This window comes from Cinclus cinclus, chromosome 6, assembly GCF_963662255.1.
Source record: "Cinclus cinclus chromosome 6, bCinCin1.1, whole genome shotgun sequence".
NCBI classification, from domain to species: domain Eukaryota; kingdom Metazoa; phylum Chordata; class Aves; order Passeriformes; family Cinclidae; genus Cinclus; species Cinclus cinclus.
Window position 1 is genome coordinate 61,468,386 of NC_085051.1, and position 23,644 is coordinate 61,492,029.

Consider the following 23,644-nt stretch of genomic DNA (forward strand, 5'->3'; position numbering starts at 1 on the left):
TTCCCAATGTCAGGGCCTAAAGGAAATGGGAGTTTTTAAGGCAAATCAGATTTTCCAGTGGTTGGAATATCTTGGAATGACATTTTAAGTGTCACATGTGGCACTTGAAGCACTCTGTGGTTACCCTGATGGAGCGCATTTGGAGCTGAAGTGGTTGGAGAGGTGTGGAAGGAAGGGTTAGAAGGGATTTTTGGGAATTGGGAATTCCTGGATGGGAGGGTGGTAAAACCCTGGGATGGAATTCCCAGGGAAGGTGTGGCTGCCCCAGGATCCCTGGAAGTGTCCAAGGCCAGGATGGAGAGGCTTGGAGAAACCTGGGATGGTGGGAAGTGTTCCTGCATGTGGAATGGCATGAACTTTAAAGTCCCACCCATCCAAACCATTCCATGATTCCAAAAAATCCATTCCCATAAATAAATACTGACGGAAGCCGGATATAATGAAATCCATGTAACAAATTCCCATTTTTTTTAAAAAGGGAACATATTCCAGTCATTCAGCTGCTCCTTCTCCACCCAGGCTTCCACTACGAAGATGTGAGAACGAGGTGTGAGACGCTGAAGTACAGGAAACACGAGAAATCATTTCATTCCCTGAAAAGAGATTTGTTTTCCTTGATTTCTCGGGACAGATCAGTGTTAGTACCCAAGAACTGCAAATTGTTGTTTAAAAAGCTGTTTGTTTTCACTGAGCATTCCAAAGTGGCATCTTCTTCTTCATTTGCATTCCTGGAAGGTTCTGTGTTTTAAATTTCCTCTTTAATATTAAACTGCGCTCTTTTTTTTCAGGCAGCAAACTAAGCTGAGATGCATTCCATAGTCAGTGGAATTTTTCTTCTGGAGCCAAACAAGGGCAGGTTTATCTCGGGATGATGTTATCCCTGCAGCTGGAATTTCTGTGGGGGGGTTTGTAGCACCTGCAGTACTTCCTCCTGCTTTGGGACAGCCTCAGAAATTGTGTTTTTAGGGCTTTTCCTGGGCTGCTGAGGGTGAAATGTGGGAGAGGAAGAAGAGGGAGTTGGGAAGGGGCTGGAGAATTCCTGAGGGAGCTGGGAAGGGAATGGAGAATTCCTGAGGGAGCTGGGAAGGGGCTGGAGAATTCCTGAGGGAGCTGGGAAGGGGCTGAGCCTGGAGAAAAGGAGGCTCAGGGGGGACCTTGTGGCTCTGCACAACTCCCTGACAGGAGGGGACAGCCGGGGGGGATTTGGGATTTGGGATCTGCTGCAGGGAACAGGGACAGGAGCAGAGGGAACGGCCTCAGGCTGGGCCAGGGCAGGCTCAGGGTGGCCACAGCAGGAATTTCCCCATGGAAAGGGTGCTCAGGGATTGGAAGTGCCCAGGGAGGTTTGGAGTGCCCATCCCTGGAGGTGTCCCAGGAATTCCTGGAGCTGGCACTCAGAGCTCTGGGACAAGGTGGGCACTGGGCACAGCTGGGACTTGGTGACCTTGGAGCTCTTTTCCAACCTCAGGGATTCCAGATTGGATATCTGGGATAATTTCTTCCCTAAAGGGGTTGCCCAGCCCTGGCAGAGGTGCAGGGTGGAGTCCCCATCCCTGCAGGGATTTAAATCCATGTGGATGTGGCACTGGGGACACGGGGCAGTGGTGGCCTTGGCAGCGCTGGGGACGAGATTGGATGAATTTTTCCACCTTCATGTTTCCATGGTTCCGTGAATATCTGTCCTGAATTCATACTAAGTGGGAAACAGTTGGAGTTAGAGCATAATCCCAGAGAACTTCCCAAGCTTCTGCTATCCCAGGCTGCTCCAACCCCATTGTCCAACCTGGCCTTGGACACTTCCAGGGATCCAGGGACAGCCACAGCTGCTCTGGGAATTCCATCCTAACCCCTTACCACCCTCCCAGCCAGGAATTCTTAATTTCCAATATCCCATCTAAATCTCCTCTGGCACATCTTGAGAACATTTCCTCTCATCCCTGTTTTATCTTGTTCTTTTTCCTTCAGGATAAATCCAAATCCTTCCTGCTGCCTGTCAGGAACTGCTCTTCCAGCACTTTCTGCCAATGAAAAAAAAAAAAAAAATAAATGAGTTTAAAATTGAATTAATATTTAAAAATAAATCTGTTAAAAATACACTTCTAAAATAAATGTTACCCCCCTGTGTGAATCATTTAGAATTCAGGAGTCGTTTTGACGAGGTGATTTTTAATGCGCTTGGTTTTCATCCCACTCTGTCTTTTCCAGTGGGGTGAAATGCCACACTTTTTGTGCTCTCCTAAATAAGTGAGATGAGTTTTCTGCCAGGCTGTGATGGTGCTGAAAAGGGTCTGTCACTCCTCGTCTGTTTTGTGATGCCAGGAACAACAAAGTGTTGCTTCAATTAAGGCCTCCTTTGTTGACAATTCCTTATTTTAGCAGATTCCTTGATCCCACTGCTGGCAATCTGTGGGATGCAGACGGCTCCAGGAGCACTTCAGGGAGGGAGGGGAGTGTGGGAAAGGCTCCCTCTGTGCTCATCTCTGCAATTCCCATTTAATCAGAGGGGAAAAAAATGGAAAATACCCTTTTTTTTGGTATAAGGGATGGATCAGCCGGGAATGTTGTTGATTAAGCAACTCTGGAAATGTGGGAATAAGGGGCTGGGAAATGCTGGAATTTCCCAGGTTGTTATTTAAGTACAAAATACTGGGGGAAAAAAAATCTCAGTTTCAGCCTTTTAAGCAGAAACAAGGATTGCAAGGCAGAGTCTGGCTTAAAACCAAAACCCAGCTTAAAAACAGCACGAAAATCCTGAAATTCCTCTGAAACCCTGCCTGGAATTCCCAGACTAGAGGGATATTTTCTCAGCGCTGATGCTCCAGACAATTCAGTTTTTAATTCCAAGGTTGTTTGGCTGCTGGTGGAAGTGAGGGTACCCTCGTTATCCCTGGATTTCTTTTGGGAGAAAAACGTGGCAGCCAAAATCCCCGAACCCATTCATGGCACCAGGCATGGAGAAGAGCAGCTCCTCTCCTGGAGCTGAAGTAGCTGAACTCTGGATGAGGGAAAGAAAGAGCAGGAGTTAAATCAGGAAATGAACTCTTGCAGGAGCACAGAGGGAATTATCCCTAATTGTTTGCCAGGGCAGTGACACGTGGATGTTTGGGAGACCTTTGCTCCCATGGAAATGGCAGGAATTGGCCTTGCAGGGACGTGTCCAGGGCTCAGCTGATGGAAAAAGCGACAACATTCCCACAGGGAATGAGGATGGAGCAGGGAAAAGCCTTCCTGATATTTTATTTACTCCCAAAACTTCCAAAAATAGGATTTTATCCCAGTGAGCACTAGTGGCTTCTTCCAAAGAACAAGGGGTAGGACAAGAAGAAATGAGCTCAGGCTGTGCCAGGGGACGATAAATTTGGATATTTGTGGGAATTCCTTCATGGAAAGGATTGTCCAGCTCTGGCACAGGCGCCCAGAGCAGGGGTGGAGTCCCCATTGCTAGAGGGATTAAAAATCCCTGTGGATGTGGCACTTGGGGACATGGACATGGTCAGTGGTGGCCTTGGGCAGTGCTGGGAATGGTTGGATTTGTTTGGCTCGGCGGGGGGGGGTGGGGTGGGGTTTCCAAGCTGGACAATTCCAGGATACAAAGAGACTGGAATGTCAGCAGGGTTGCTTTGGGCTGCAGAATAAATTATTAAGGACAAATTAAAGCTGGTGAAAAGTCAATAGGGAGGTGTTGAATCATTAAAGCAAACCAGGAACCAAATTCCCGTTTTTAGGAAGTATTTTAGGGGGTATTTTGAGAAGTATTTTAGGAAGTATTTTGGGAAGCATTTTAGGAAGTATTTCAGGAAGTACTTTAGGAAGCATTTTGGGAAGTATTTTAGGAGGTATTTTAGGAAGTATTTTAGGAAGTATTTCAGGAAGTATTTCCTTCCCTGGCTTTCCTAAAAAATTCCCGTTAAATGAGTTTTTGTGGAGGTTATTCTGTGTTTGTGCTCCTGCAATGAGGCAGCTCCAGTTTGAGTGGGACACTCTTGATTTGCCAGGCATGGAGGAGCTCAGTATCCCAGTGCTTCCACAGGGAATGAGCTGGAGAGGGACTGGGGACAAGGGATGGAGGGACAGGACACAGGGAATGGCTTCACATGGACAGAGGGCAGGGATGGATGGGATATTGGGAATTGGGAATTCCTGGCTGGGCTGGAATTGCCAGAGCAGCTGTGGCTGCCCCTGGATCCCTGGCAGTGCCCAAGGCCAGGTTGGATCATCCTGGGGTAGTGGAGCTGTCCCTGCTCATGGCAAAAGGGTGGGATGGGATGATCTTCACATTTCCTTCCAGAACCATTCCATGATTTTATATTCTCAGCCCAAATCCACATCTGAGGAGCTCTCCTGCCCTTTTCCCTCTCTGAACTCCAGCAGTTTTTAACACCTGCCCAGCAGCAGGAGCAACAACCAGCACTGCAAGGAGTTGTAAAGGATATTGGGAAAGTTGCAAAGGGAAAAAAAACCATAATTCCTTGTGTTCCTGAAAAACCAGCATTAGCACAGCCCAAATTTGATATACCCAGCACTGCTAGGCTTTGTAGTGTCAAAATTAGGTCAGGCCTAATTTTGTGGCAACAGTGTTGGGAAGCAGCAGCGGGATTTAATTATCTGGGAGCCTTGGGATGGCAGTGCCATCAATCACGGAGCCTTCCCGAGCTCCACAAACTCCAGGATAGGCAGGAATATCGAGTAACGTGGAAAAATCGGCCCCAAATGGGATAAAAGGTGACTTTGTCCCGTTTGATGGGGAAGTTTGGCTCGGGATCAGCTCAGAGGAAGGTCCCCAGTAAATGTTCCCAAGGGCATCAGGTGAAAGCAGGTGGGAAATATTTAGGAACGATATGGAGTGATCCAGGAACGGCACAACAGGTTTGGAATCAGGTCAGCATCACACCTAAAATTTTCCTCTCATAGGCACATGGAATTTGGCTCAGCTTGGAGCCAAAATGAAGGATTTCTCCATAAACTAAATATTTGTTTAATAGAAGCTACTTGTGTAACATTTGACTTTCCCCAAAGAAAAACCCACTTAGAGAAGAAAGAAAAAAACCCTGTCTCAATAAACCATTTATTTGTGGACTGAGCCTCACCTCCAGCTGGAAAAATAGCCTCAAATCCCAAATTAGCTGCAGTTAAATGCTCCAAATTCTGCACTGATGAGGGCAGTGCATTCCTGTGGCAATACCTCGGAGATTCCTGGTCATTCCGTTTGCAGTTTAGGAGAATTAAGAGCTGGGATAATGTGGGAAAAGTGAATTCTGAGAGCAGCACGTGCCTGCAATTACTTTAAATTTCATCTTCCTTCAGAAAACCCCATTACTTCCTCCTTGTTCTGCTGCAGAACTGCACTAAATTCACTGGAGGCTTCACTCCTGCTAATTAGTTTTCCATGGAAAAGCTCCCGATGCAGAATAAAGAAATAAGGATCAGAGGGAAAGCTCATGGATGCAGGTGGGGAGAAGGATTTGATTCGTGGCGAGTCCATCCTGCATTTTCTAGCAGGATGGATCTCCAGTTTCCCAAAAAAAACCAACTCATTTTAATTCAGTTTTAGGGAATCCTACACATTCCATGAATCAGGAAGATCTTAGAACCTCTCAGACTGAGGGAATTCATTCCGGGATCTGAGTTCTGATGTTGGTCAGAGTTTAATTCCCTGTTTTCCATCAAGGACTTGACCAAATGTCTGTGTGTGGGAAACTTTTAATGAGGAAAGAGCTGCTCCAAGGGATCCTGGCATGGAATCCTGGAATGTTTTGGGATGGAAGGAAACTTAATGCCCATCCACTTCCACCCCTGGAATCCACACCTTCCTTATCCCAGGCTGCTCCAGCCTGGCCTTGGACACCGCCAGGGATCCAGGGGCAGCCACAGCTGCTCTGGGAATCCCAGCCCAGCCAGGAATTCCCAATTCCCAACATCCCATCCATCCCTGCCCTCTGTCCATGTGAAGCCATTCCCTGTGTCCTGTCCCTCCATCCCTTGTCCCCAGTCGCTCTCCAGGGGATGATTCCCATTCCCAGTTCCACAAATCTCCATCTCCCAACTCCCCATTTCAGCTGAAATCCATCCCAAAGTGGTCTCAATCATTTCCCCATTCTCCCAATCCAACACCACCTCATTCCCACTTTTCTCAAAGGATTCTGGTATCATTTTCCATAAAAAAATCATCACGGGGACCTGGAGCAGAGGGAATTCCCAGCCATTCCCAATCCATCAGCGCAGCTCAAATCACCCTCAAGCCTCCAATATTTTCCCAGTGTGAGTCCAGTGAGGAACTTTCCAGAATGAGAAAACATCCAGATTCCATTGGAATTCCTTTGGATCAGGACTGTGGATCACAGCTTCTCTGGGAAATCCATTCCAGCCTCTCCCCACCCTCCCAGCCTGGAATTCCTTCCCAATATCCCATCTAAACTTGGAATCGGTTGAGAAGGACGACGTTTGTGAGGAGACACGGAAAGGAGAAAGTTCCCATTTGTCACGGAAAGAGGGAATCCTGTGGGCTCACACAACTCTTGGAGCAGAACGAGGGCGTTGTGCTGGGATTTGTCACTTTACCTTTTCCTTGGACAACCTTTCCTTGCTCCAGGTTGTGCCTTGCTGGGAATGGCACCGGAAGGATCCACGCAGAATTTCCCGTGTGCAATCGCCAGCCAAATCCTCCTCAAATGTCACGAACAAAATCAATGCTAAGTTGATATTATTTTACTGGATGAAATCCCCAGAGGCAGCTTTCAGAAGGAGCTGGAATGAATATTCCTGTAGGAAAGAGGGAGGTGATATTTCATAATTACGGGATGTCTCCTGAACCATAAGATTTTTCACTTACAGGAAGAAGAATATTTGTTATTTCCCTTGATCGGTTTGATCTCCTCTTAAAGCATGTTTTCCTTGGAGATAACAACACCCAGGGGGGCATTTTTCCTTTCCCGTTCCTTCCCAAATTTAATGGATTCAGGAGAGTGGCACAGCCACTAAAATGAAGGACACTTCAGCTGTGATTTGGAGTTAGATGAATATAATATGAATGAAAATGGAATATTAATGGAATATGGATTTAAAAGGATGTTGGGATAATGCTGCTGACTGCTCTAATTTGATCCCAAGTTGGATGAGCCGTGCTGAACCCTCGTTTACCTTTCTGCTCCGTGGCTCTCCTTCAGCATTCCTGTATTTTGGATTTGTGGTGTGAGACATGATGGAAGTCCCAGTGGTGATTCAGAGCCCTGGAAATGGTAGAACAAAGAGAACATTCCCTGTCCTTGGGATGCTGAACTCCTGAGGATTGTGGACAAATCATTCCTAGGAATTCCAGGGAAAAATTAGCACAGCCAGTGTTAGTGCTGCTCGGAAAAAATATTCATAATCAGGAATTAATGGATTCTTTCCAGGTCAGAGTGTGACACATGGCCCTGATTCCTAACCAAGGACATTCCTGTCCTTCCAGGAGTTTCATGGGAAGAGCCACCTGCATCTATGGGACAAGGGGATCATGGAATCCCAAAAGGGATCATGGAATCCCAAAAAGGTTTGGATTGAATCAATATTAAACCCAGTCCCACCCCTGCCATGGGCTGGGACACCTTCCACTATCCCAGGTTGTTCCAAGCAACTTTATTCCATCATTGCGTTGGACTTGGAATAATTGGGAACACTTTTGGCTCAGAAAACTACCTGGAGCAGGGGTGAGTTGGTATTTGTAAAAACTTCTGGAAAAGTGGACAGGGAAAGTTCCTGAGGCTTTGGAACTCAGGATGTGGTGGCTGGAAGAGCAGAGCTGTCTGGAGGCTCTGCTGGAATGATGGCTTCAAACTGAGTCTGGGGTTGGATGAGATATTGGGAAGGAATTCCTGGATGGAAGTGGGAGGGACACCCTTCAATAGAGTTCCCAGAGAAGCTGTGGCTGCCCCTGGATCCCCAGAAATGTCCAAGGCCAGGTTGGGATGGGGCTTGGAGCAGCCTGGGATGGTGGAATGTGCTGGGTTGGAATGAGGTGGGATTTAAGGTCCTTCCAACACAAACCATTCCATGTTTCTGTGGAGGAAACATCCACTCCTTGCTCCTCCTCTGCCTCTTCTGCATTCTTGGCTCGAGCCTCATTTTCTTCAGGCTGTGGAGAGCCAGGCTGGAATTCTTGGCAGGTTTGGATCGATCCCAGACCTTTGGATCAGGATCCCACCGTGGGCCGTGTCCACAGGGAGCTGTGTGTGGGCTGGACTGGGAATGCCATGGTGAGGGGGGGGTCCTGAAGGGATGCCAGAGGCCTGCATCCTGGGAATTCCACGTGGATCTTAGCAGAGGGATTGCACAATGATCAGAGAAGCAGGATTGGTGTGATGTGCAGCACGGAGTCCTGGCAGGACACCTTGGGAAGGGGCTTGGGGAGAAGTTCTGAGGCTCTTCCGTGGGGAATGGGGCTGGGAGCTCAATGGCATCACATGGACGGACAGAAAGGATGGAATTCCAGGTGTTTAAATCCCACAGAATTCCATTTTATCCTTTTGTGCTCTTTAGTTCCTGTGATTTTATTTGGGGTCTGTAAATCAGTTCCCTTCTCCTATGGCCCTACTCCTGGAGATTGTCATAGCTGTGAATTTCATGGTTCAGAAGTGTAATTGTGGAGCTGGGAAAGTGCTTTGGAGACTTGTGGAAGTGGAGCTGGGATTTATGCAGGTGTAATAACAGGAATATCGTGGTTTCCTTGCACTTACAACATGTAAAGCTGAGTAATTTCTGTACTACAGGTTGTACCTACAAAGAAATTAAAGTAAGGTTCCGCCTGAACTTAACTCCTGTTCCAAATCCTGATCCTGCTGACAGCAACAGGATTTGGAGAGGACACAGCAGCATCAGTACCACTGTTTCTCCTGCTTAATTTTCCTGCTTTAATTAAGTCTTTTCATTTGCATAACGAGTGTGATAATGCATTTAGGAAGATATAGAATAAAAACAATAATGCTGAGTTCATTTTGGAAATGGAAACAAAAAAATTGGAATGCAAGCGGGCGGTGCTGAAGGTTTTGTTCAGGGGATTGCCAGGGGTTAATAAAAAACATGGAAATATTTGTGGTGCTGAGTAAACAAAGAGTATCTGTGTAGGGGAGGTGCTCAGTGCTGCTTCCAGGGCTGGGCTGGATCATGGATTTGGGAGTGCCAAGGTCACATTTGATTCCCTTAGGAGCTGGACATGATCCTTGTGGGATTCTTCCAATTTGGAACATCCCATAATTTGGGGATCTGTGATTCTCATCCTGTTTCTCTGCTGGCCTTGCAGCTCAGGATAAGCCCCAGAAGTGGGATTGTTTGGGATGGGCTCAGTTGGTTGGAACACGGAGCTCGGAATGTCAAGGTTGTGTTTGATTCCCTTAAGAGCTGGACTTGATCCTTGTGGGATTCTTCCAATTTGGAACATCCCATAATTTGGGTATCCATGTGATTCTCATCCTGTTTCTCTGCTGGCCTTGCAGCTTCCCCCAGCTCATGGCCAGTCCCAGGAATGGGATTGTTTGGGGTGGGATTGGTTGGTTCATGGATCTTGGAGCTGAGAATGCCAAGGTTGTGTTTGATTCCCTTAAGAGCTGGACTTGTGGATTTTTTTCCAACCCAGAACATCCAATAATCCCATGATCCATGTGATTGGAGCTCCCCCAGTTCATGACCAGTCCCAGGGGTGGAGTGCTCTGGAACATGGAGCTGAGAATGCCAAGGTTGCGTTTGATTCCCTTAAGGGCTGGACTTGATCCTTGTGGGATTCTTCCAACTTGGAACATCCTGTAATCCTGTGATCCATGTGATTCTCATCCCGTTTCTCTGCTGGCCTTGGAGCTCCCCCAGCTCATGGCCAGTCCCAGGGTTGGAGTGCTCTGGGATGGGCTGCATTAGTTGGATCATGGATCTGAGAACTCTGTGGTCGGGTTTGATTCCCTTAAGGATGCAATCCCTGTGAGTCCCTTCCAGCTCTTCCCATCCCGTGATCCCAGATCCATGTGGTTCTCATCCCGTTTCTCTGCTGGCCTTGCAGCACCCCCAGCTCATGGCCAGCCCCAGGTGTGGAGTGCTCTGGGATGGGTTGGCTTGGCTGGAACATGGAGCTGAGAATGCCAAGGTAGCATTTGATTCCTTTAAGAGCTGGACTTGGGGATTTTTCCAGCCCAGAACATCCAATAGTCCCATGATCCACGTGGTTCTGATCCCGTTTCTCTGCTGGCCTTGCAGCCCCCCCCACGGTGCGGATCGTGCACTCGGGCCTGGCCTGCAACATCGAGGAGGAGCGCTACTCCGAGAGGGTCTACACCATCCGTGAGGGAGAGACCCTGGAGCTCACCTGCCTGGTCACAGGCCACCCCCGGCCACAGGTGAGTCCCTGCCCATCACACCTGTCCCCACCACACCTGTCCTCCTCACACCCTCCACAATATGGGTGCACCTTCATCTCAGGGTGTGCGTGATGGGTGAGATCCAATGGGATCCAGGTGCAGGATCCATCCTGGTTGTTGGGTGGATGTTGGGTGCTCCAGAGGAACTGCAGGAATATTGATGAGTTTTGTTTTTTTTTTTTAAATCTGGTGTTAAAATCCGTGATATTGTGCTTTAGAATCCTGGTGTGTTTGATTTCTGTGGAGGTTGGTAAAATAGAAGGAAAACAATTATAAGGATGCTAATTGTTGGATACAAATCCCTGAAGTTGTCCTGTTATCTGGGAACTTCGCATGCAAGTCCTCAGAAATCCAGCTGGAACTCTGGAAGAGGGAACAGCTGGAGCAGCAACACCCAAGAGCTTGGGGAATTCTCCCTGTTCCCCTGGATCTGTGATGTCATGGAACCTCCAGTGCTGCAGCTGGATAAACCAGAATTAACTGGGAATAAATCAGTTTTTCAAGAGCTAACCTTATTTTATCAGGCTCAGGACTGTTGACAACTCATGCTGCACCTCCCTGGTGTGACCCCCTTGGGCCAGGACACCTCGTTAATCAGTTATTTTAAATTGGGAGAATCCCCAGGGATTTTCTTTCCAAGGTGATGAATTAAACCCTTTGCTCTTGGAATTGCAAGGGACGGGCAGGAAATGTGAGCACAGAATTCTCTGGGAGACCTTCAGTGTGAGCTCCTCCAGGATGGAAGGCTTTGCTGTTTCTCTGCTGTTTATTCCATGATTGTTCCCAATTTAAGGAGAAGATTTAAAGCTGAAGTAGTGGAAGTTTATTCTGTACTGGTTTTTCCAGTATTCCAATTTTTCCCTGATTTTTCCACAGGGTGCTCTCAGATCTGGGTTGCAAATTCCATGGAAATCGTTTTCCAGCTGCTGCTTGATCAGATGCTGGGGAATGAGGTTATAAAATATGGAATTGTGCATTCCAAGAATGTTTTCACACTTCCACGTTTCTCAAATTATCCCATTATTCTTGGCGTGGAAGCTCCTTTTGGTTTAAACGCTGGAAGAATTAAACAACCCTGGATTGGGAATTTGCAAAATCCCATAATCACAGTGGAAAGGAGATTAAAAGTCAACTGGTACCAATTCCTGCCATGGGCAGGGATATTTCCCACTCCAAGGGAACATTCCCAGGATTTCTAATCTGTAGGATTTGAGGCTGCCCGTGATGGATCTGGGAGAAGAAATGAATTAATGAGAAAAAAATCCGTTTTTTCTGCCTTCTCTCCTGTCACTCCTCCTTCCTGCTTTACCAAAGCACACGTTTATCCCTTTTTTGTCCTTCCAACATTTGTTCTTTTAACTTTTGGGATCAATGGATGTGGTTCTTTGGGATCTGATGACTTGGGGATGTCTCTGATCTGCTCCAAGTCATCCTGGCAACGATTCGCCTCTGGTGGGGCTCCCTTTGAACACAAATCTTCAGATTTATCAAATCTTCCCATTTTTTCAGCTCTGTCTGCTGCCTTTCCCACCTCGTGCCCCAAGTTTTTCCCTGGGATTATTTCCAGGCAGAGAAATTCCTTTGTTCAAAGTGGTGGTTGCACTTTGCAATGGATGGAAATTTTCTGAAATTTCTCCTCTAAATTTTGATGAACCATTGAGGTTTCTCAGCATCAATGAGGTTTTTGGGAGGAATAATATAAGGATGTGGGAATTATTAGAAAGAAGGAGAATTAGAAATAATCGCTCTGTTAATCCCAAAAATTGATCTCATTAAATTAAAAGCTAACTAAATATAAGGCTCTAATTAAATATTAGATTCCGAGCACCCTGACACATCCTTGAATGTCTGCTTGTTATCCATGGAGTGATTTTGAGATGTTCCATGTGATTATTATTTATCATTCCCTATTTCCCACCTTCTCACACCCAGCTTTGGAATGCACCGTTAGTTGCCATAGAAATACTTTTCCTGGCTGGAATTTTTGAAACATTTTGTCCCTGCTCAGGTGAGGTGAATGCAGCCCTATTTTTTTTTTCCCCATATATTGTGGCCGTCAGGAAAAGTTGGTTTGGTTTTCGGATAAAATCCTGCAAACTTTGGAGCAGGATCACTCTGGGGACTTGTCCTTTCCCCAGATTTTATCCAGGATCCAAGGGCTGGGCTTTCCCTGATCTCCAGCTCCAAAGGGATGTTCCAGGATATCCATAGGCCACTTACCCCTGGACACAAATGAGGGATTTCCTGGGTTGAGTAGCTAAGAGGTGACATTTTATCCCCAGTGGTGACAATTTCCTGCCCAGCCTTGAGCAATGTGATTTTTCCTGATTTTCCTCAGGAATTTTCACCTGTGCTGGCAGGTCCAGTCATTGGAAACAAAAACTGTGACTTTCCAAAGTGAGGAATGACATTTGGATCATGGGGAGCAGAGGAAGAAACATCAGACTGAGCAGGGATTGGCTGGGATTTTGTATTCCTGGTTTTCCACTGAGGGATGAATGGGAAATTCCTGTCAGGAAAATGTTTTTTCCTCAAGTGACAATGGGAAATGGCCTCAAGTTGTGCCAGGGGAGGTTTGCATTGGAGATAAGGAAAAATTGAATGGAAAAGGTTGTCTTGGGGCAGTGGTGGAGTCCCCATCCCTGAAGGGATTTAAAATCCATGTGGATGTGGCACTTGGGGACATGGATCAGTGGTGGCCTTGGAAGTGCTGGGGATGGTTGGACTCGATCTCAGATGGCTTTTCCAATCTCAGCAATTCCAGGAGTTTATAAAGACCTTGTTTGTCTTTATAAACCTCCCTCTCCTTGGGGTTTGATTTCCGCTGGCTGTGATTTTTCCAGTGGTTCCCCTCCGAGTGCTGTCCCACCTGGGGTGACATTATCCTGGTGGGAATGGCACATTCCAAGCAGCAAAATGAGTGGAGTTGACAGAGGACAGTGCCCAAATCCTCCTCCAGTCCCTCCCTGTGCTGCAGGGTGACCTCTGGCCCTCCCATTGTGTCCCTCCCTTTTCCAGGTGCTGCCTCCCCACTCCTGTCCCCTGTCATTCCCAAAGCTCTGGAAGCAGCAGCTGCTGGTGCCACACGCCATTCCAACCATCTGGAAGCTGCACACTCTGGGATTTTTTTTTTCCTTTATGGAGGTTGCAACGCATCTTAAGGAGATTCCACCTCCTCCTCTCATCCTCCTGCCACCCTTCTCACAGGCAGTGCCATGGGAGCACATCCCTTTCTCCTGGAAAAATCCAGGAGTGCTCTCGGTGCTGGTGGGGTGTGAAGAGCGTGGAGGATCCGTGGCTTTCAAAAGCAGGGGAGGATTTGCTTTTAGGAGCCCTGGAATTTCTCCCTGCCTCTGTTTGGTTGTGTTTTCTTCCCACTTGTAGGAGTTGGGTGCTGTGCTGATGCCACGGAGCCGGCAGGAACTGCCAGGAGATCCCAAAGGATTCCTGGGATTGTGAGCCTGAAACAGAGCCAGGGAAATGCTGCTCCAGGGGGATGTGGGCCTGGAAAAACATATCCTGCCTGCTGGGAATTGGGGTGGCCAAAGGGGGTGACCCAAGTGATACAGAGCAGGGAATGGCTGGGGTTGGAAGGGGCTTTGAAATTTATATTTGTATATTTGATATATATATATATAAAATATATATATGGAATTCATGGAATCATGGAATGGTTTGGATGAGAAGGAATTTAAAGCCCATCCAGTGCCATCCCTGACATGGACAGGGACACCTCTCACTGTCCCAGATTGCTCCAACCTGGCCTTGGACGCTTCCAGGGGTCCAGGGGCAGCCACAGATTCTCTGGCAATTCGAGCCCAGCCCCCTTCACCCTCCCAGCCAGGAATTCTTAATTCCCAATATCCCAGCTAAACCAATTCCCTGTCAGTTTAAAGCCATTCCAATTATCCATAAACTCCTTGGAAAACTCTCCCCTTGAACAGACCCAGGTAACTGTGGCACATTATAAAACCCCTTAATTATTTCAAATGCATCCCCTTAATTACTCCCTGTGATTAGCGGAGCCTCCTCTGACACTGCAGAACAGGATCCTGCCTTCTTCTTGTAGAGGAAAAATCCCCATTCCCTGGCACTCCATCCATTAAAGCAGAAAAAGCAGCATTCCCTAAAACAATCCCCCAACAGAAACCCCACATTCCACTCTCTTTGATCTGCTGCCAGTGGAACATGAAAGGCTCCTTTGAGGCAAAGCGGGTGCCACGTTTTGGATTTTAATTGATAAGAGTTCTTATCAAGTGCTGATGAAGCTGAGGGATGGGGGGTGGAGCAGCTGTTTTCCCACCCTGCTCCACAGCTCCTTGGAGCAGTAATTGGAGCCTTGTTAGGAAAATTGATGCTGATTCCATCTGACACTCCTCAGTTCACGGGAAGACTTTACAAATGTTCACTGAGCACCTGACAAAACCCAGCCTGACTCATGACTAAATTAGCCTGGATTTTATGCTGGGGAAAAAAAAAAAAAAAAACCAAAAAACCCCTTTCCTAAATGTTTGACTTGATAAAGCTCCCGTTCAGCAAGGAAAAATGTTTCCATCCTGCTCCGGCATGAAAAGCCGGATCTGTGATTAAGCTTTACACGATGTTTGTGCTGCTCCAAGGAGTTTATTTGATGTTTTCTTCCCCGAATTCACACCTCTGCAGAGCTCTGCAGGGCTCGGAGCCTGGCCTGCTCTGGCTGCCAGCAGGGAGAACGGGAGATGTGCCAAAAATCCAGGGCAGGAATGGCAGGATCCACAGAACGGAGCGGTGATCCTGCACCAGGATCTTTGGGAATGAACCTTTGGTGCCTCTGAGCACATCCTGAGCTCTAATCCTGGATCACGTCCCTTCCATCCCACACCTTTCCATGATTCCAATGGTTTGCAAGATGATTAAAGGAATTAAATGCCTCTGAATAATTGGAGCAGTTCCTGCCAGTTTTCCTGGTTCCAAGTGGCCGTTGTGTCTTCACAAGAAATGTGTTTGCAGCTTCCTAAAAATGGCTTGGAAGTGATGAGGGGAAGAGTCAAATCTATATAAAAGGAGGTTAAATCAAAAGACATTAAATCCAGAAAAAAGCAGCATCAGGGAAGGGAAGTTTGGGTTTCAATCCCACTCCCTCAGTTGGGAAGAAGGAGCCTGGACTTGTTACAGCCTCAGCAATCGTGGGGATGAGGCTGGAGGGAATCTCATGGAGCTGGGAATGACATCCAGCTTGGGGAATGGCAACAGAGCAGTTTCATTTTGACATTAGGGTAGCTTAAATCTGCCAGAAATCCCATACAGAAAATTTCCAGTGCCCACAGAGTGGGACTCTCCTATTATTTTAAGGAAAACAGAAAAAAAATTCCAGTTCACCTGAAATACAGACACTTGTCCTCTGAATTTTCCATCTGTTTTCTCCCCTCCCAAAGCTCTGCAGTGTTTTGTTTTCCCTTCGTGCTGTCAGCTTTTATTTCCTTGTTTCTGACGGGCTCAGGAAAGGCCCGAGCAGCGGAGCTGGAAAAGCCAGGAGCTCTTTTTCCATGGGTGAGGAATGCTCCGGTCTCCCAGTACAGGGACAAGGATGGTTCTGGAATAAAGGCTGAATCTGGGAGGTTTTGCTTGGAAAGGAATGGATTTGATGAGTACATGGATAATTTGGTAACCAGGGAAACCAGCAGCTGATGCAGATCAGCTGGGGCTGATGGAAAAGTGCTTTGGAATGAGATCTCCCAAGGAAACGCCTGGGAGGCTTTTCCTGGAGGATAATCAGGAATTGTTCCCATTGCTGTGGAAGGAGTGGAAGGCATCTTGTCCATGAGATCCCACCTGCAGAGCTGCCTCCAGCTCCAGCATCAGGATCATGTGGAGCTGCTGGAGTGATCCAAAGGAATCCATGGAGCTGCTCCAAGGGCTGGAGCTGCTCTGGAGCCAGGCTGGGAGAGCTGGGAATGTTCACCTGGACAGGAGAAGGATCCAGGGAGAGCTCAGAGCCCAAAGGGGCTCCAGGAGAGCTGGAGAGGGACTGGGGACAAGGGATGGAGGGACAGGGCACGGGGAATGGCTTCACATGGACAGAGGGCAGGGATGGATGGGATGTTGGGAATTGGGAATTCCTGGCTGGGCTGGAATTGCCGGAGCAGCTGTGGCTGCCCCTGGATCCCTGGCAGTGCCCAAGGCCAGGTTGGACATTGGGGTTGGAGCACCTGGGACAGTGGGAGGTGTCCCTGCCATGGAACAGGAGTGGGATGAGGTGATCCTTAAAATCCCTCCCAGGCCATTCCAGGATTCTGTGATCCCATGAACTCCTAAAACTCTGGAATTTGTTGCTTTTAAATTTTAAGGGAAGAGATTCTGCTCCCAAAACCTCGCCCAGCTGAGGTGTCTGGTGGGGAGAATTGGAAAAATTTGGGATTTTCCCGCTGGGATGGGGTAACGACCCTTCGGGATCCTTCTGGGATGATTTTATCTCCATGCTGACATTTCCATGGATAACATTTTCTCTGGATTGAGAAATGGATTGAGCTCTTCTCCCTCCTCTGGCAGCTGGGAATGATTTGGGAAGCTCCAGGTGCATTTTGCTGCCTTTTACCTGAACATTTGGATGCTCCACTGGAGTTTATCAGGCTGGAAAATCTTTATCCGGGAATATTTACATTCCCAACTAAGATTTATTCCCAAATATTGCTTTTTAGGGCTTCCCCTCTACCATTCCCAAATTTTTGGGCAGATCAGCTGTTTGATTTTTAATTTATTTTAATAGTTTTGGATTTTAAAAATAAACTTGTAAAGAAAACCGAGAGCCCTGAACTTGAAGAGCATGAGATGAACTTGAAATAAATTAAAATATTTAATCGGGGGTCAATATTTAAAAGTAATATTTAAAAGTAAAGGGCTAATACTTAAAAATAATTTTTTAAAATCCCAGTTTTTCCTCTCCCAATTAAATTATTTAATGACAGGTGTTTGTCCTGGAGCTGCTCGAGAAGCCCCCAGAACAAATGTTCAACTAAAGCAAAACAAAACTAAATATTGACTTTTCAGATAAATCTGTTTTGTCTCAGAGGGGCTAAAAATCCAAGGAGTTTTAAAATCCTTTTTTAGGATGCAGCAGCATCTCCATAGAACAGTTTCTGTGGGTTTTTTTTCTCTTTTTCTGTATTATTTTTCTTCCTAAAATCCAGTGAATATCAGAATTAAAATTAAATATTTCCAGATAGCTCCTCATTTCTTCTTATAGAAAAATCTTGCTACATTTGGGGTGTCTCTCCTTAATTTTCATATTAGAATACTAGACACGAAAAATAAATATTTCAAAATAATTCCTGAAATATTTTTCCATAAAAATCTTGCTGCGCTTGAGAACTTTTTCCTTAATTTTCATATTAGACTATTAGACATAAAAAATTAAATATTTCCGTATAATTCCTATTTTTAACAGAAAAATCTTGCTGCTGCTCTCTGTTTTCACTTTTTTTTCTGCATTATTTTTCTTCCTCAAATTGAGTGAATATTAGAATTAAAATTAAATATTTTAAGATAATTCTTCATTTCTTTTCCCAGAAAAATCTTGCTGTGCTTAGTCGCTCTTCCCTGAATTTTCCTCCTTATTTTTGTTAATTCTTAATTTATTTTTCCAGAAAAACCTTGCTGCACTTTCCTGAATTTTCTTTATTTTTGAGTAACTTTTCTCCTTCTTTTCCAACGGAACAACCTCGTTACCGTTTTGATCAATAATATCAAATTTTTAAATAATTCCATCGCCATTTCGGGTTGAATCCTGGAACCTCCTGCGGATTTCGTGATCCAAGGAGATAAAAATAACGAGTGGGATTTATTTCCCAACCCCCCTTCCCATATGTCTATCAATCAAAATGATAAAGATATTTCTGACTCGCAGGCTTTAATGGTGTAATTAGGGCTAATTACATGTTCCAATGATTACACATATGAACACTAATTACACAATTGCAGACTATTATGCTAATTAGGTAAATACATCATTAAGGAAAAAGCTCTGGCAAAATCCGGGGAATTTGCACCAGAGCCAAATGAAGTGGAATTACAATAAAAGAGAAATAATCCTGCAAGTTTGGGAAATCCAGGAGCCATTCCCGTTTAGGGAATTGGAGTGGTTTGGGTTGGAATGGTGCTGTTGGGAAAACCTTCAACTGCTGTGGAATCCTGGAATGGTGTTGGGAAAAGCCTTAGAGTGCTATGGAATCCTGGAATGGTGTTGGGAAGAGCCTTCAACCTCCATGGAATCCTGGAATGGTGTTGGGAAGAGCCTTCAACCTCCATAGAATCCTGGAATGGTGTTGGGGAGAGCCTTCAACCTCCATGGAATCCTGGAATGGTGTTGGGAAGAGCCTTCAACCTCCATGGAATCCTGGAATGGTGTTGGGGAGAGCCTTCAACCTCCATGGAATCCTGGAATGGTGTTGGGAAGAGCCTTCAACCTCCATGGAATCCTGGAATGGTGTTGGGGAGAGCCTTCAACCTCCATGGAATCCTGGAATGGTGTTGGGAAGAGCCTTCAACCTCCATGGAATCCTGGAATGGTGTTGGGGAGAGCCTTCAACCTCCATGGAATCCTGGAATGGTGTTGGGAAGAGCCTTCAACCTCCATGGAATCCTGGAATGGTGTTGGGGAGAGCCTTCAACCTCCATGGAATCCTGGAATGGTGTTGGGAAGAGCCTTCAATCTCTATGGAATCCTGGAATGGTGTTGGGGAGAGCTTTCAACTTTTACAGAATCATGGAATGGTTTGGGTTGGACCGGTGGTGTTGGAAAAAGCCTTCAGCTGTCATGGAATCATGGAATGGTGTGGCTGGGAAGAGCCTTTAAGTGCTATGGATTCCTGGAATGGTGGTGTTGGAAAAGCCCGAGTGCGCTATGGAATCCTGGAATGGTTTGGGTTGGAATGGTGCTGTTGGGAAAAGCCTTAGAGTGCTGTGGAATATTGGGGTGATATGGATTGGAGTGGCAGAGTTGGGAAGAGCCTTTGAGTGCTGTGGAATCCTGGAATGTTTGGGGTTGGAATGGTGTTGTTGGGAAGAGACTTAAAGTGCTGTGGGAAAAAAAATCCAGGGCATTTGTACTAGAGCCAAAGAAAGGTGAAATGCAAGTAGAGAGAAAAATCAATCAAGGATGGAAAATCCAGGAGCCATTCCATGGAATGTGGGGAGTTGGAGTGGTTTTTGTTGGAATGGTGCTGTTGGGAAAACCTTCAACTGCTATGGAATCCTGCAATAGTTTGAGTTGGACTGGTGGTGTTGGGAAAAGCCTTCAGCTGTCGTGGAATTATGGAATGGTGTGGCTGGGAAGAGCCTTTAAGTGCTATGGATTCCTGGAATGGTGGTGTTGGAAAAGCCCGAGAGTGCTATGGAATCCTGGAATGTTTGAGGTTGGAATGGTGCTGTTGGGAAAAGCCTTAGAATACAGTGGAATCATGGAATGGTTTGGCTTGGGTTCCCACCAACACCATTCCATGATTCCACAACAGCTGCTGGCTCTTCCCAACACCATTCCAATCCAAACCACCCCAAGATTCCACAGCACTTAAAAGGCTTTTCCCAATTACACCATTCCAACACATCCCACCCCATTCTGGTTGGGAGAACCCCAAATCACAAATCCCATTCCCACCCCTGCCACGGCAGGGACACCTCCCACTGTCCCAGGTGCTCCAACCCCAATGTCCAACCTGGCCTTGGGCACTGCCAGGGATCCAGGGACAGCCACAGCTGCTCTGGCAATTCCAGCCCAGCCAGGAATTCCCAATTCCCATCCATCTCCGTCCATGTGAAGCCATTCCCTGTGTCCTGTCCCTCCTGTCCCTCAGGCAGTTACGAGTTACTGGCTTCCCCTTTTCCCTGTGGTGTTTTCTCCAGTTTCAAACATTCCCTGATTTTTAATTTTCTTCCCTTCCTTTTGGAATTTCCCATTGTTACTTCCCATTGTGCTGATTCCCTTTACCCTGTCTTTCCAAACCCTTAATCCTGGTTTTATTTTTATTTTTCTTTTCCTTTACATCTCCTTGCAATTCTCCTGAAATGTGGGAAGCGTTCCCGAATTCCGTTCCTTGGCACGGAACGTGGGAGTTGTTGGAAGGTGTGCCAGGAACGCTCCACAAGACATGAATGATGCTATTTGGGATTACTGGAGTTTGCCGAGGTTTTCTTCTACAGGAATTGGAAATGAGCTGGAATCTCATCCAGTGCGATGCCAACACCTTTCCAATTCCTTTTCCCGGAACAAAGGAATTGCCGGAATCTTTTTGAGCCATGCCAGGCTCAGGGAAGGAGAGGTTTTAGTTTTTTCCAGTGTTTTTTAATATTGTTTGAGGCTTTTTCCTGCCTGGAAGAGATTTTACCAATTTATCCTCTGGAAAAAGAAGGGAAATCCGTGCTCACAGAGCAAAAAACATGGAAATAGAGTCAAAATCTTTGGAATTCCCATCCTGACTGATCTCAAATATTCCTTGCCCTGTCTCCAACACCTGGTGTGTGCAGGAAGGATGTGCTCCAATATTTTGGAATTGCCTGACAGAAAAATTGCATCCAATGACTAGGAGAAAAAGGTATGGATGGATTAAATTCCCACCAAGGAATAATCTCCTCTTTGGAATGCATTTAGATCCCAGAATTTTGTGTCATCACATTTTTTAATACTTTGTGACCTCGCCTTTTGAAAGGGAAAAGGGATTTTTAAAGGAAAAATCCCAATAACCCTTGTTCAGCCAATTACTCTGATTCCTGATTTTCTAAGGAATATTTTCTATGGAATATCTGATTTTTTAAAGAATCAGGGAGTTTTTGCAGGATCTGTGACTCGTTCCCAGCAGCTGCTGCTCCTGCCTGGCCTTTGCTGCCGATGCCTTTCCTCCCAAGCTGGGCTGTCAAATCCCTCTTAACGAATTCCCACCCTTTTCCCATTTTTCCCTCCTCCCCCTTCCCGTTTCTCTCGCTTTTCCAGCAAAAGCACATGCCAGCTCTTTTCTTTGTCACCACAGCTGAACCCGATGGCAGCTCAGACTCTCACTCCTATTTCGGGATCAGCGAGGGCATTGCGAGGAATTGGGATCCTGTGGGAGGAAAATACAGCACAGCTCATTGGGATCACTGGGAGATTTAGGGTTTGGATTTTTGAGATTTAGAGTTTGGATCACTGGGAGATTTAGGGTTTGGATCACTGGAAGATTTACGCTTTGGAACAGTAGAAGATTTAGGGTTTGGATCACTGCAAGATTTAGGGTTTGGATCTCTGGAAGATTTAGGGTTTGGATCTTTGTGATTTAGGGTTTGGATCTTTGTGATTTAGGATTTGGTTCATTGAGATTTAGAGTTTGGATTACTGGGAGCTTTAAGGTTTGAATAACTGATAATTAGGGTTTGGATCACAGGGAGATTTAGGATTTGGTTCACAGGGAGATTTAGGGTTTGGATCACTGTGAGATTTAGGGTTTGAATCTTTGAGATTTAGAGTTTGGATCACTGGGAGATTTAGGGTTTGGATCACAGGGAGATTTAGGGTTAGGATCTTTGAGATTTAGGGTTTGGATTTTTGAGATTTAGATTTTGGATCACAGGGAGATTTAGGGTTTGGAACAGTGGAAGATTTAGGGTTTGGAACAGTGGAAGATTTACGCTTTGGAACAGTAGAAGATTTAGGGTTTGGATCTCTGGAAGATTTAGGGTTTGGATCTTTGTGATTTAGAATTTAGTTCATTGAGATTTCGAGTTTGGATCACTGGGATCTTTAAGGTTTGAATAACTGACAATTAGGGTTTGGATCACAGGGAGATTTAGGGTTTGGATCACTGGAAGATTCCCAGCCCCAAATCTTCATGTCAGCCCCAAAATCCCTCCCCTAACGACTGTGACAGGTAATGGAGCAAAGAATTTTATTGCTGAAAGATTAGAAAAGAAACATTTCTCGTGTGGAGCTCAGTTGGGTCCTTGTCATCTTTGACAGCTTTTTGGGAATGCTCTGTGAAGATGCTTCCAATTTTTCCCAAGGGTTTTCCAGGGGAGTAAAATGAGTGGAGATGAGGAGAAGGAAAAGCAGAAACAACAAAAATTGTTATTTTAAGAGGAAAAAAAAAATCTCAATTTTAACTGCCTGTGTTTCGCCACAGCTTTGTCACTTTGAACCACGATTCTGCTCTGAGGAGTGAATTTCAAGTGGAAAAAAATCCCTGTTTAAGGCATTTCTCTCTCTTTGTTTAGACTCCAGTGTTTGAATTTAATGACAGAAACACATTTTGATGCTTTTTTGCTCTTGTGAGAAACAAATCCCTCTGGGAACAGGGAGCTGCTGGCTCCTGGTTTTCCAGTCCTGCTTGGGGTGGGACGGAGCAGCTCCAAAGATCTCCATCATCCAAACATCCTATTCCCAAACTGCGTGAAGGCATCACCTCTGGGTTGGGGGTAACAGCTTGGGGTAAAAAGGGATCTCATAGGGAAGACCAAGGAGGCAAATTCCTGGGAAAACTTGGAATAATCAATGATTTTTGGGGAAAAAATGGGATTTACACCTTTGGGCAACTGAGGGTGGCGCACTGGTGGTGGAAATCCCAAACTTGGGGATGGTTTAATGGAGCTGATCCTGGTGGTGAGGAGGAGATTTCCCATCCCTGGGACCATCCTGGAACTCCCAGCATTCCCAGAAATGTCCCTTGGAAGTGCTGACCCAGACTGAATGGAACATCACGGGTTGAAGATGTTTTACATAAACATTTGGGGCTGAGCAAACGGGAGGTGATTCCTGATCCATTTTGTTACTTCCTTAACTTTGCCTTTTCTGTTGGGAATTGATCCACGATCCATTTCCGCTCCCTTCTGGGTATTTTAAAGTTGTTGATTGTTATTCCCTGAGTTTTCCTTGGGTACTGCTCCACTGCTGAGCTTATCCCTTGCTTTCCTGAGGATTTTTTTGTAATTTTAATGAGCTCTGTGGTTTTTCTCCAGACCTTTGCTTGATATTCCACATCTTTCTGAGGTTACATCACTCAGAGAGGGGCCCTTTCCTTGGATTTTAGTCCAAGGGAATTGTAGAAGCTTCGGATGGAGGGAACGGGAAATTCCTACTCTGATTATATTCTGGTTTACAGAACAAAAATGAATTTTTTAGTTCACTGGGAATTCAGAGCTGTGGTGGGACTGGCATGTAGAACTGGTGAGCACTGGGATCAACTCCCCAGTCCCAGTTCATTCCATGGAGTCCTGGAATGTGTTGGAAAGGATGTTAGAAACAATTGTATTCCTGGATGGGCAGGGACACT

General features: G+C 46.0%; 1 protein-coding gene across 1 annotated transcript in view; it reads left to right on the plus strand.

The window, feature by feature from the left end:
* MDGA2 (MAM domain containing glycosylphosphatidylinositol anchor 2) overlaps positions 1-23,644 on the plus strand; it is a 296,154-nt gene that overhangs the window by 144,681 nt on the left and 127,829 nt on the right. Inside the window, exon 5 of the mRNA XM_062495446.1 lies at positions 10,216-10,355. Within this exon, the coding sequence (XP_062351430.1) occupies positions 10,216-10,355 (140 nt within the window). The remainder of the gene's footprint in view (positions 1-10,215; positions 10,356-23,644) is intronic.